The 13,271-nt window shown below is 38.9% G+C and overlaps 1 protein-coding gene across 1 annotated transcript in view; it reads right to left on the minus strand.

Moving 5' to 3' along the window:
• Positions 1-6,758: 6,758 nt before the first annotated feature.
• Positions 6,759-13,271, minus strand: part of LOC110111757 (eukaryotic translation initiation factor 4E-1) — a 24,173-nt gene continuing 17,660 nt past the window's right edge. Inside the window, exons 2-4 of the mRNA XM_020843758.2 lie at positions 10,929-11,094; positions 10,669-10,809; positions 6,759-7,022 (exon numbers count right to left, since the gene is read on the minus strand). Coding sequence (XP_020699417.1) covers positions 6,759-7,022; positions 10,669-10,809; positions 10,929-11,094 — 571 coding nt within the window. The remainder of the gene's footprint in view (positions 7,023-10,668; positions 10,810-10,928; positions 11,095-13,271) is intronic.

A 13,271-nucleotide genomic window follows, 5' to 3' on the forward strand; every position in this document is an offset into this window, starting at 1 on the left:
AATATAAAGTTTAACGTCTTAGCTTTGTACAAAGATCTAGCACACAATCAGATAAAAGAAAGGGTATAGTGTTCATAAGAGCCACTAGAGTTTTTATGTGGAAAACCCCTAAAAAAGGGGGAAAAGTCATGGGGCCTAATCCAGTTTAAATGAATCTACTAGTGTTTGTAGTCGATTACAAATGAGACACTTCCTTGGGGGGGAAGGCCTTGGCTTGATGTAACAAATATATATAATATAGAGTACATTACATGGTGGGAATTGGAAGAAAAAGTATTGGCATGTTTGTTTAGTCAGCAGGACCATAGTCAGTGGGCGACAGAGGTCGAAAAGACAGTAGTCGGGTGATGGTGATATAAAAAACCGTAGTCGGCATGCGACAGAGGTCTGAAAGACTAAAGTTTGGCGATGGAGGTCTAAAGGACTGTACTCAGTAGGCAATGAAGGTTAGAAGTACTGTTATCTGATGACGGAGGTCGAAAGGATTCGGTAGGCGACAGAGGTTAGAAAGATCGTAGTCTAGCGATGGAGGTCAGAAGGACCGTAGTCTACGTGTGATGGTGGTTACAAAGACCGATGTCTAGGGGAGGTAAAAAGGTCTGTAATCGGAAGGCAACGGTGGTCAGAAAGACTTTAATCTGGCGACAGAGGTCGGAAGGATCATAGTCAGCAGGCGAAGGAGGTCGAAAAGACTATAGTCTAGGGACAGAGGTCGGAAGGACCGTAGTAGGTAAGCAACGGTGGTCAGAAAGATCATTATCCGGAGACGGAGGTCAAAAAGTCTATTATTTGGCGACGGAGGTCAGAAAGACCATTATCTAGTGATAGAGGTCAAAAAAACTGTAGTTGATGGACGATGGAGGTCGGAAGGACCATATTCGGCGGGCAAAGGTGGTCAAAAAGCTTGTTATTTGGAAACAGAGGTCAGAAGGTTTGTAGTCGGTAGACGATGTTGGTTAGAAAGACTGTCATCTGGCGATGAAGGTCAGAAGGATCATAGTCGGAGTGCCATGAAGGTCAGAAAGACCGTTGTCTGAAGACGAAGGTTAGAAGGTTTGTTATCTGGCAACGAAGGTCGTAAAGATCGTAGTCGGCGGGCAATGGTGGTTAGAAAGACCATAATCTGGCGACGGAGGTCGGAAGAACCGTAGTTGATAGACGATGGTAGTTGCAGAGACCGTAATTAGCGGACGACGGAGGTCGTAAAGACCATAGTCAATGATATTAGTCGGAAAGGTCGTAGCTAGCGGCAAAGTTCGGTGATAGTTGGCTGTCAGGTGGAAGTTTGACGAAGGTCGGTGGCTAGACATAAGTCCGACGACAGTTGGTGGTCGACTGGAAGTTTGGTGACAGTTGGTTGTTGGGAGGAAGTCTGACAAAAGTCCAGTGATAGTTGGTACCAGGCCTAAGTCCGAATACAATTAGTAGCTAGGCAGAAGTCCAGCAATAGTTGGAGGTTGGAGGAAGTCCGGCGACGGTCGATGGCCGGACGGTGGTCAAGGAAGAGATTGGTGGCAAGAGAGATCTCATATTTCTCTTCCTCTCCCCTCTTCTTCCCCTCCTTATTAACCCCTCCCCCCAATGAAAAATGAGGGGTCTATTTATAGTTTATGAGTGACATATCTAATAAATAGGGAGAAGATCAAGGGCATGTTGGGAGTGGTTTGAATGGACGGTAGATATTGATTCTCGTGATCATAAACAATTTATCAAGCATTTCAGTGCTTTAATGATGTCAAAATTTGACGATATTAGGCTCATTGGATTCGTCTCATCGAGCTGCTCAATTTGACTATAAAAAATGTCATATTTGGAATTTATTTGTTGTCCAATTTATGCTTTGAAGTATCCAAACATGCTTTGGGTCCTCGATTTGGTCTCATTTGGACTCGAATTTGGTTTTGTTGGGTTTGTCTCTTTGAGACATTTAGTTTGACTATAAGTTTGTTGAAATTGGAGTTAAGATGACCGCAACTTTAGTTTTAGAAGTCTCCAATGTGAATTTGCCTCGAGATTTGTTCTTGATCAAGAAATCTTTTTGATGATATATTAGTTTCCTCCTATTTTTAGACGTCAAAGCTTCAGAATCCAAAAATATGTATCGGAGCTCCTCAAATCATTTAAATGCTATATTACAATTTATGGGTAATTATGAGACGCGACCACTCCCTGGACGTTAACGTAGACCTCGTTTCAGGGCCGTAACCAAGTAAAATACCCTTGATTATAATTTATCCTGTCTTGAAGTTAACATGTCAATCAGGATGAAAAATGTCAAAAAATTGTGCTAAAACTATCAAATTTGCTCGAAATAGATTGTAGAAACTTCATATAGCTCCGAAAATGTCAAAATTGAGTCTAAAACATCAATAGACGGTTCCGGAGACCCCAAAATGTCTGTATCAGATTGTTTGGGCTTAAAATGGGGCTCGGACTCAAGTTGGCAGCTGAACTGCCATCCAACACTGCCCGACATGATTGCACAGCCCGTCTGCTCGCGCACTCGCATACTGCCGGGCGCTTCTCGCGGTTGCCAGCGCGGTTTGGAGGCGATGTTTCAGCATTGGGTGCTGGTTAGCATGCCAACGGTCGCAGTTAATTTTTTTTACAGAAAATTATTATTTTTTTTGTATTTTTCTCTTTTTAGAGAGAAATTTTTTTTAAAAGAGGTTTTGTTCTCTTTTTTTTTTAAAAAAAGATTATTCTTAGGAATATTCTTATTCCCTCCCCTCATAATATTCTTATTCTTGAAATATTTTTAAAATATTCTTATTCTTGCAAAAATTTCTCCTTTTTCACCTATAAATAGCCCCCTAGGGCAAAGGAGAAATTGTACCATTTTTTTCTCTTCTTCAGTCTTCTTACAATAGAGACATTCCTCCGGTCATGTATAGGTGGTATCCCTTATCAAATTTCAGGGTTGTTCGCAGAAGCAAAATTTCCTTACTTTCTTTTTGTTTCTCATCATTTTTTCTTATATTAGAGGCATTCCATTATTTGAGATATGTGACATCCCCTATCAAGCTTCAGTACCCCTCTTTTGTGTAGAAGGATCTTTCTCCTCCTTCCATTCTCTTCTCTAATAATTTTCTTCCATTAGAGGCATTCTATTATTTGAGATAGGTGGTATTCCCTATCTAACCCTCTTTTTATAGAAGTCACAATGAGAGTTTATTCCCTAAATAAAAAACCCTTGACAGAAGATGATGAATAACCTCTTGTATGTGAGGGTAATTTAAAAAGAACCGATGGTAATATCACTTGGGAGGAGAACTAGTGATTATCAACAGACGTACTGAATTTTGATGATGATTGAGTAGAAGTCCAGTGGCGATCAGCGGCTGGGTGAAAGTTTGGTGGCGATCAAAGACCAAGTGGAAGTTTGACGGCGATCGGCTGTTAGGTGGAAGTCTAGCGACAGTCGATGGCTGGGTGGTGAGTTGAAGGAGACAATTGGAGTGTGTACTACTACTAGTAACCAAGTGAGAGGCTGATGATGGTTGATGAGAGGTGAAGGATTGAAGGAGAACATTAGGTGAAGGCCAAATGATGGCGGTAGTTGAGTTGTACTCTATTCAAAGTAGTAGACAACCATGATAACTGGAGGAGAATAATGAATGATCTGACGAAGGTGGTCAGGTGGTGTGCCGATGGAAACAATTTAACAGCATATAAAAACTATTAGATAATCAAAGGCTTGTTAAGACTCTGATCTTTCCTTGATGAAAGAGATGCTTCATTTTGTTGGTATACTGATGGAGGCAGAAGGTGAATATCCAGATTGATGGGATTAAACATCGTGTCGATCGCAATAATCTAACAACAAGCTCAAGTTGCCAATTAAGGAGAGGCCAGTGGTTTGCTAGGAGTTTTTTTATCATCTTGATTTATTACAGTGCACAAGATGACGTCCATGTAATTTTAATTTCAGCTTCTAGTGAAAATGAATATACGCTCGAACCTTATGTAGAATTTTGCTATGTAAATCCAACGACATTGTATATGAATTTGAAATATTTGTATGAGCTAGATGCTTATTTTTCATTTGAAATGAACTTGTTCTTCAGAGAAAATTAAGTCATTGAGATATGCTTTGATATATTGCCCTCGATTAGAGCAACTAGATTAGAGGAATTTATCCCTTTCACAACTTTTATTCTTATGAAATTTTTAAATAACCAAAGAAGTGTATATCTTTTGAGACTTTAAGCCTTTTGAGATTTTGTTGTACCTATGCTTTTAGAGGCTTTTTAGCCAACTAAGGTCTTTGTATACCTATGCCTGAGGCTTTTTAGCCTACTACGGTCTTTGTATACTTGTGCCTTTTGAGGCTTTCTAACTTGGTAAGGTCTTTGCATACCGATGCCTTTTGAGGCTTTTTAGCCTTCTAAGATTTTTGAATACCTATGCCTTTTGAAGCTTCTTAGCCTGCCAAGATCTCTGAATAAGTGATGAACATATTAACCACTTTCTCTTATGGAGTCTTTCTAGTGAGGACTCTATACATTGCTAGCTTTTCTTTGAGGCTACCTTATAGGTGAGCCTTCATGGAGTTGTTTGTTAAAGCATTACTTTGTATTGAAAATGATAAGAAAATTCATAATGGATGTTTGATCTATCTGAAGTTGTTTGTCAGTGCATTGTTTGATGACGTTAACCTATATAGAAAAGGAAGAGATAATCCACCAAGGATATATGACTTATCCGAGATTATTTTTTATAGCATTGCTCAATGACGTTTACTTGTGTGGATCGAGAGAATCTACCAAGGATGTATGACCTATCTGAGGATATTTGTTAGAGCATTACTTAATGACATTAACCTTTGTGGAAGAGGCCGAGAGAATCCAACAATGATATATGACCTATCCATGGTTGTATGTCAGAGTGTTGCATGATAATGTTAACCTGTGCGGAAGAAGTCGAGAGAATTCACCAAAAATGTATTACCTATCTGAGGTTATTTGTCAAAGCATTGCTCGGTGACGTTAATCTATGTGAAAGAGGCCAAGAGAATCCAGCAAGGATGTATGACCTATCTGAGGTTGTGTGTTAGAGCGTTGCTCGATGATATTAACCTATGTTGAAGAGGTCTGATCCAATCCCCCTGAGATTGATCATCTATTGATTGAGACACAATAAAGATTGTGTATTTCTCGAATTAAGAATTTTAAAATTTGATTGACATCCTTCTAGGATGTTTAACCTTTCTGAGCTTGCTAGTCAAAACATTGCTTGATGACATTAACTTATGAGGAAAATGTCGGATTGAATCACGCTGATATCGATTATGCCTTGATTGGGAGGGAGCGAATATTGCGTGTATCTTGAATCAAATGTGAAGAATGATCTATCTTTAGACCATTACTGCCTTTTTGAAATCGAGATTAAGATCTTACCCAAAGAGTAGAAGTTTAGTTAGGAACTGTATAAAGCTTGTAATTTATTGGAAGCATCCTTACATTTTCTAGAAGCTTTATCAAAAATAATTTCCCAAGATATCATCTTGGATGTTGGAAGCATTGGAGGAATCTTCTTAACCATGGCTGCAGTCAAGGTTACCCCCCAGTTCATATCTGATTCCAATGAAATTAATGCAGCAATAACTGATGTCAAGACAATGAAAACTATGATCTTTCGAGATTGGAGCAATAGTTTCCTCCCAGTCATGAACAACGTTCCCACAGATGGCACAAAACTGTTGCATCTTCGAATATTCACGATGATTAAGAAATATAAAGTTTAACGTCTTAGCTTTGGACGAAGATCCAACGCACAGTCTGATAAAAGAGATGGTGCAACATTTATAAGAGAAACCTGAGTTTTTTACATGGAAACCCCTAAAATGAGAAAAAACCATGGGGCCTGGCCAAATTTGAATGAAGCCACTAATGTTTGTAGTTGATTAAAAATGAGAGCCTTCCTTGGGGGGAAGACCTTGGTTTGATGTAGCAAATATATATCATATAGAGTGCATTACATGGTGGGAATTGGAAGAATAAGTATTGAGATGTTCGTTAGGTTGGCAGGACCATAGTAGGCGGGCGACGAAGGTCAGAAAGATCATAGTCGGGTGACGGTGGTTTGAAGGACCATACTTGGTGGGCGACAAAGGTCAGGAAGATCGTAGTCTGGTGACGAAGGTCGGAGGACCATAGTCGGTAGGCAACGGAGGTCAAAAGGACCATTATCTAGCGACTAAGGTTAGAAGGACCGTAGTTGGCAGGTGAAAGAGGTCGAAAAGATCGTACTCTGGCAATGGAGGTTGGAAGGACTGTAGTCTGGTGACGGAGGTCGGAAAGACCGTATTCAATGGGCAATGGTGGTCAAAAATACCATTGTCTGGAGATGGAGGTCAGAAGATCCGTAGTCGGCAGACGATAGTGGTCAGAACAACTGTAGTCTGGCGACGCAGGTTGGAAGGGCCTTTGTTGGCGGACAACGGAGGCTGGAAGGACCTTAGTCTGGAGACGAAGGTCGGAAGGACCGTGGTAGGCAATCGACAGTGGTCAGAAAGATCGTTGTATGGAGGAGGTCATAAGATCTATTATCTGGCTACGGAGGGCGAAAAGGCCGTAGTCGGTAGGCGACGGAAGGACTGTATTTAACTGACGACAAAGGTCGAAATGACCGTAGTTGGCGGGCGATAGTGGAAAAAAAACCCTTTGTCTGGAGATGGAGGTCACAAGGTCCGTAGTCGACAAGCGATGCTGGTCAGAAAGAATGTAGTCTGGTGACAGAGGTTGGAAGAGCCGTAGTCAGAGGACGATGATGGTCAAAAAGACCATTGTCTGAAGACGAAGATCAGAAGGTTCGTTATCTGATGACGAGGTCGAAAGGATCGTAGTTGATGGACAACAGAGGTCAAAAAGACTGGTTCGGCGACAGAGATTGGAAGGAACATAGTCGATGGACGATGAAGGCCGGAAAGACTGTGGTTTGGCGTTAGAGGATGGAAGGATTGTAGTCAGCAAAAGATGGAGGTTGAAAAGATCGTAGTCTAGCGACGGAGGTCGGATGGACTGTAGTATTCGGGCATAGAAGGTCAGAAAGACCGTAGTCTGATGACTGAGGTCGGAAGGATCGTAGTCGACGGGTGATAGTGATTGGAGAGACCGTAGTTGGCGAGTGACAGAGGTTGTAAAGATAGTAGTTGACGATATTGGTCAGAGAGACCATAGTTGACAGCAAAGTTCGACAACAATTGGTGGTCGAGCGGAAGTGTGGAGGAAGTTCGACAAAGATTGGTGGCTGGGTATAAGTACAGCGATAGTTGGTGGTCGAGTGAAAGTCTGGTGATAGCCGGTGGTTGGGAGGAAGTCTGGAAAAAGTTCGGTGACAATCGGTGGTCGGGTATAAGTCCGGAGACAGTTGGTGGCCGACGGAAGTCTGACGATAGTCGGTGGCTAAGAGGAAGTCTGATGACGGTCGGTGGATGGGTGGTGGTCGAGGAGTAGCTTGGTGGCAAGAGAGATCTCAGAAATCTCTTCCTCTCCTCTCTTCGTCCCCTTCTCCCTACCCCCCCCCCCTCCCAATTCTCAATGAAAAATGAGGGGTTTATTATAATTTTTTAAGAGTGACATGTCTAATAAATAGGGAGAAGATCAAGGGCACGTTGAGAGTTGTTCAAATGGATGACCCATATTGATTCCCTTGATCATATACTATTTATTGAGCATTTGGGTGCCTTAATGATGTTAGAATTTGACGATCTTGGACTCATTAGATTCGTCTCGTCGAGCAGCATGATTTGATTATAAGTATGTCATATTTAAAATTTATTTGGTTGTCCAATTTATTCTTTGAAGCTTCAAAATGTGCTTCGGGTCCTCAATTTGGTCTCATCCGAACTCGGATTGGATCGAATTTGGTGTCATTGGGTTTTCTCTTCGAGACATTCAGTTAGATTATAAGTTTGCTGAAATCAAAGTTCAAATGGTCCAAAATTTAATTTTAGAAGTTTCCAATATGAATTTGCATCTAGATACGTGCTCGGTCAAGAATTTTTTTTATGATATATTCGAATTCAAGCAAAATACAAGAATATTAGGAAAATATATAAAAAATAAATTATTTTAAATGAATTTAATTACTTATAAAATCTAAAGCAAAATCCATCCATCACCCTCGGAATCATTTATCGTGGGTGATAGACTTAAGTATGATCTAAGCTTACAACAATCCAATGTTTTGTCAAGCATATCGCTACGATTCATTTTTAAATTATCTTTTGTCAATAATAATGCGACACATGTTCTCTCATTGATGGTTTTGACAATAAATGACAACATAGATAAACAATTATGATCAGGTGCTTTCGTCCGTAAAGGCACCATTAAATTACGATCACAAGTAGAGCCGCAGGTTTCTCAATGGACAAAAATCCTTGAGTGATGAATCATAAGATGCACTTAATAGAGTAAAAAGCTCTTTGTTAGTTAAGATTGACTTAAATTGCCCCATTAGATAAAAATCCACCCTATGTCTACAAAATTCCATCATAGAAAGCAACCCATAGCTTTCAACAAGGAACCTTTGGACATGTCGGATCGACTACCTCCATTGACCTAATAAACCAAGAGCCATGACAACTCAGGATGATAAAATAATGGGATCTTCATCAGATTTGTCATTATTCCTCCTACCATCTAATTTAAGTTCATAGTGATAAATTTTAAATTCTATACTAAATTGCTGTTATTACACGAGCCTTAATCGAAAGTTCTCTTTCGTTGTAGGGACTGGAAATTAATATTGACTTCCACCTATGGAGAACTTAAAATTATATGACAAAGTCCTAACAAAATGAGGGTGAAATCTCTAAGTAGTATCTTATCTTTAATTTAATTTACTTCTTAAAAATTTGACCCAAAAAACCCTAAACTCTCTTAGTAAAGGCTAGGATAGAAATTTTCTGAGCTCACAACTATTACTAAGAACATATGGTCACATTATTTTGTCTAGAATTTGTGCACTATTATGATTGTTGAGTGGTCAAATAATCTAAGCTGAATTTTGATTACCTTCATTTGCTTGAATTTTTGTGAAATGACATGCTGAGGATTGATTTAAGTGTTAATTTCAGTTTTTGACTATTAATGGGTTTGTAATCCTTTAAACTCTAGAATTTGTGCACTCCTATGATTGATGAGTGGTCATATGATATTTTGTTCTTTGCCTCATGTCTTTTGAGTTATTTTGTATTGTTCGAGGGCAAGCAAATATTCAAGTTTGATGGTATTTTGTTAGAAGAGATTTTATAAGATATTCTCCAATTTAATCTATATATATATTTATATTTTGGAACTAATTTAAAATGTTTGATTATTTAGAAACTCGAGAGATTCCTGGTGCATACTATCATCCTCTAGAAGCAATTTTTAAAGATAATTTGACAGTAAAAGCGACTGTTGAGTTACTTAGTGTCTTATCTACAAACCCATCTGCCTTCCAAAATTTACCTCGGAACTTAGTTCGTTAAAACTCCCTCGCTGAATAAGAAAAGTGAGCGGAGGCCGAGGCCGAATTTTCGAAGCCCACACCAGTTCTAAATTTTTTTACTATGGGGAAATGGTGCCAATAGTGGCATCGCGATGCCATTTTCCAGAATTATCGGATTTACCAAGCTGCATTCTGGCATGGTGGCTCTGGTATCCATTATCCTAATGTTCTCCATAATTAAAAGGCCGATACCATGCACTTAGTATTGGCGGCATGGCCCCAGGATTTTGAATCTATCCAAATTTGAAGAAAATTTTATGGAATTTTTTGGTAGCCAGATTTTGGTCTAATTAATTGATAATTCCATTCAATTTTCAGCTATATATTTCAATCTAAATTTTCAATAATTTTGTAATTGTTTGGCCATCCATTACTTAAATTAGAGATTTGCTTGGGTTCAAGAGATGACAAACACATTTGCCTTAGTTGAAATATCATAATCAATTAAGGATAGAGATATTTTCAATAATTTTGTAATATTTGTCATCACTATTTTTATATTTGATTCATGATATCATTTTGATCTTAGAGATGAGGGTAGGCTAAATTCATGTTAGTTCTCAATTGTTTCGAGAGAATCATAGACAGTAATTTTGGATCTGATTACAGCAATTTATCCCCATCAAATAACTAAACTAAAATAATTTCCAATATGCAATAACTTTAGTCAAATCTAATCTTAAACCTCTTCACTTATTGCTATAATCCCCATATTCATTAGACGTTTGAAATTCTTATAGTTAATAGTTTAGTTTATTTTAGTAAATTCTAATTAATTTTGAGTCTCCAAATAAAGTTAGAATTAACAACAATTTTGATAATTAGTAGATACCAATCTCTATGAGATGATACTTTTGCTTATTTTATTACTTAAGCAATCACGTATACTTGCGTGTATTGATATTTTACAATATCTTCAAACCATGAAGAGTGGCTTTTAATGTGCTCAGAGAACAAGAAAAGCAGAGGGAAAACTTTCTGAACAAATGGTTGAAGTGTGATGGCATATCTTGTGCAAGGAAAAGAGCTTCTTCATATGTAGAAGATGAAAAAAGGCAAACCAAATTACCATTTAGGTAACCGCTTGTTAGATGTAAATCATTTTGTCAGTACAATTTAACCAAGCAGTGATAGAAAGGTTGGGTTGGAAGGTCTCAATCATTTTACCTGTGCAACTTCATCAAAAGCATTTTTCGTCCATATTGAAATTTTCCATATTGAAATTTTCTGAGGCTTTCCTCGCACATTGATGACTGCTCCACATATTTCATTCCAATGGTCAAACTGCTCACCAATCATTGCAAGTAACTACCAAGAAACAAGAACAGAAGTTTTAAAGAACAGTTTGGGAATATTTTTAACTGCAACCTATGAGCTCTATGAAGCTTTAGTAAAATATGGGCCATTTAATGAGATTAGGAGCATACTGTGTACAACCACCAATTATCAACTTCTCCTGATGAGCAGATGATTGTCCACTTTCCTCCATTTTCACAGGCTGGATCTTCCCATTTTGGCTCGATTCCATGTTTAAAACAGTGGAAGTCTGCCCCAACAGGCAGTTTACTTGGCGGTTGAATGTTATTGTAAAGACTGCACACAAGTTGTTAGTATAAGTGCAGCAATGCATGGAGGGTATGACTGCTTCAATTGACAACATCATGCAGAAGAAAGAATTCTGATGGTTACTGTTTTGGAGCATAAACTAAAATGCAGGAAACCAGACTTTAATTTAACAAATACATAATACATGTGTTGAATGATAATCTGGATCCTTCATATGACCGCTAATGAATAAAAACATAAATGAACATAAATAAACTAATATGGCTTATTCATGATAATTAAAGTGCAAGTGCTAACTAGAACGATGCTAGTGTTATCATTCACAGTACAAATCAATTGAAGGTATGGTGAAAAGCTGTATTGTGCGTAGAATTATCAAGAGAGGGCAATAAATCTAGAGAGGGCAATAAGAGACATGCAATGGATATGGAGATTGTTAATAATCACATGCCACGGATGTAGTATCTATACAATCCCCTTTCCTATCGATGCCACTTATCGTTGTTTCGATACTGACAGGTGAACATCGAGTTGTCTACATTCATTGTTTTGATATGGTCAGGTGAATGTCACTCTTTTCCTGATTATCTTGTTGTTTCGATATGGTCAGGCGGACATCAGATTTTGTGACTTCTTTATTTGTTGTTTCGATATGGTCAGGTAAGTATTGAGTCACCCCCATTCACTATTTTGATATGGTCAGGTGAATGCGGGATACTTCCACATTCTATTACACTGTTTCGATATGGTCAAGTAGATAGTTGGTTTACTTTTTACTCCGGCTCTTTATTCACTATTTCGATATGTTCAGGTGAATATCGAGTCACCCCACTCACTGTTTCGATATGGTCAGGTGAATGCGAGACCCTTCCACCTTCTATTATGTTATTTCGATATGGTCAGGCAGGTAGTTGGTTTACTTTACCCTTTTGCTCTTTGTTTCACTGTTTTTCAATATGATCAGGTGAACATCGAGTTGTCCACATTCCCTGTTTCAATATGGTCAGATGAATATGAGACTCTTTAACTTCGCTTTCCCCTCTATTTTGCCCTACGAAAGGTAAGGCAGATAGATGACCTACCCCACCTTCCTTTCTTTGATGATCCTTCATGTGTTCTTTATCTTACTTCGCTTATCACATCCGGTCAACGCCAACACGTGCGGTTCACTAGTTGTTCGCCGCCCCTAAGGCTGCAAATGAACTGAGCCGAGCTTTAGACTGTTCAAGTTCAAGTTCGTTTGTCAAAACCGTGTTTAAGCTCGGCTCAAAGCTCGTCGAGCTTTTTGAACAGGTGTTCGAGCTCAGGCTTGTTTAAAATGACCACGTTCGAGCTCGGCTCGTGTTCAAATATGAGCTCGTTTAATTTCATGTTTGGCGAGCCTCTTATCGAGCAGCTCGTTTATAACGAGACGGCCACAATCTACAAATATTTTTTTTATAATTAACAGACACACTGTCCCGACCAGGAAACCCGCACAACCCAACAACAATTTTCCTTTAGATGTCATTGTTTTTATATAGCAAAAGCATTTCATTCTAGCCGGTGTGGGACTAAACGCTCACAACATTTTTTTTTTATTTTGAGTTTGTTGATGCCACGGAGGAGAGAGAAAGGGAGGGCGGGTCCGGCAGGAATTTAAAAATATTTTTTTTTGTTCTGGAATTGAGACTTGAGCGGGAGTTTTGTAAAACCCGAAAATTCTATTTTAGGCTTCGCACGCTTTTCAAAGCGCCGCGACGAGGTTTAAGTGAAATTTTCAAGGTTATCGGAATGCAACGAAATTAATTTTAGAAAATCCTACGCGAAATTCTGATCGTTTTAGTATATAGAAGTTATGCCCAATTTTGCCTAATTTTGGAGTTATTAATTTTAGAAGTCCCTAAATGCCAACTTTGCCCCTATGTTTTTCTTAAGACGAATTTACTTAAGGGCATTTTGGTCTTTTAGCAAATCCCTTTCTCCCTAAATAAGCAACCGAGCCCTCATCTCCCATTTCACGCGTGATTTTACCGAAAACGAGAGAGAGGGAGCGGACGGTCCGGCGGTCGGGCAAGGGGCGACGTGCGTTCCGGCGACGATTTTCCGGCGAAAGTTTTAGGTCGAATCGAAGAGAACGACGAGTGGAATACTCAGGTACAATTATTTTGTAGCGAAACCTTTTAGATCTCTAGATTTTTGGGAATGAAATTTCTAGGGTTTTT

Source organism: Dendrobium catenatum, unplaced genomic scaffold, assembly GCF_001605985.2.
Source record: "Dendrobium catenatum unplaced genomic scaffold, ASM160598v2 fragScaff_scaffold_901, whole genome shotgun sequence".
Lineage (NCBI taxonomy): Eukaryota > Viridiplantae > Streptophyta > Magnoliopsida > Asparagales > Orchidaceae > Dendrobium > Dendrobium catenatum.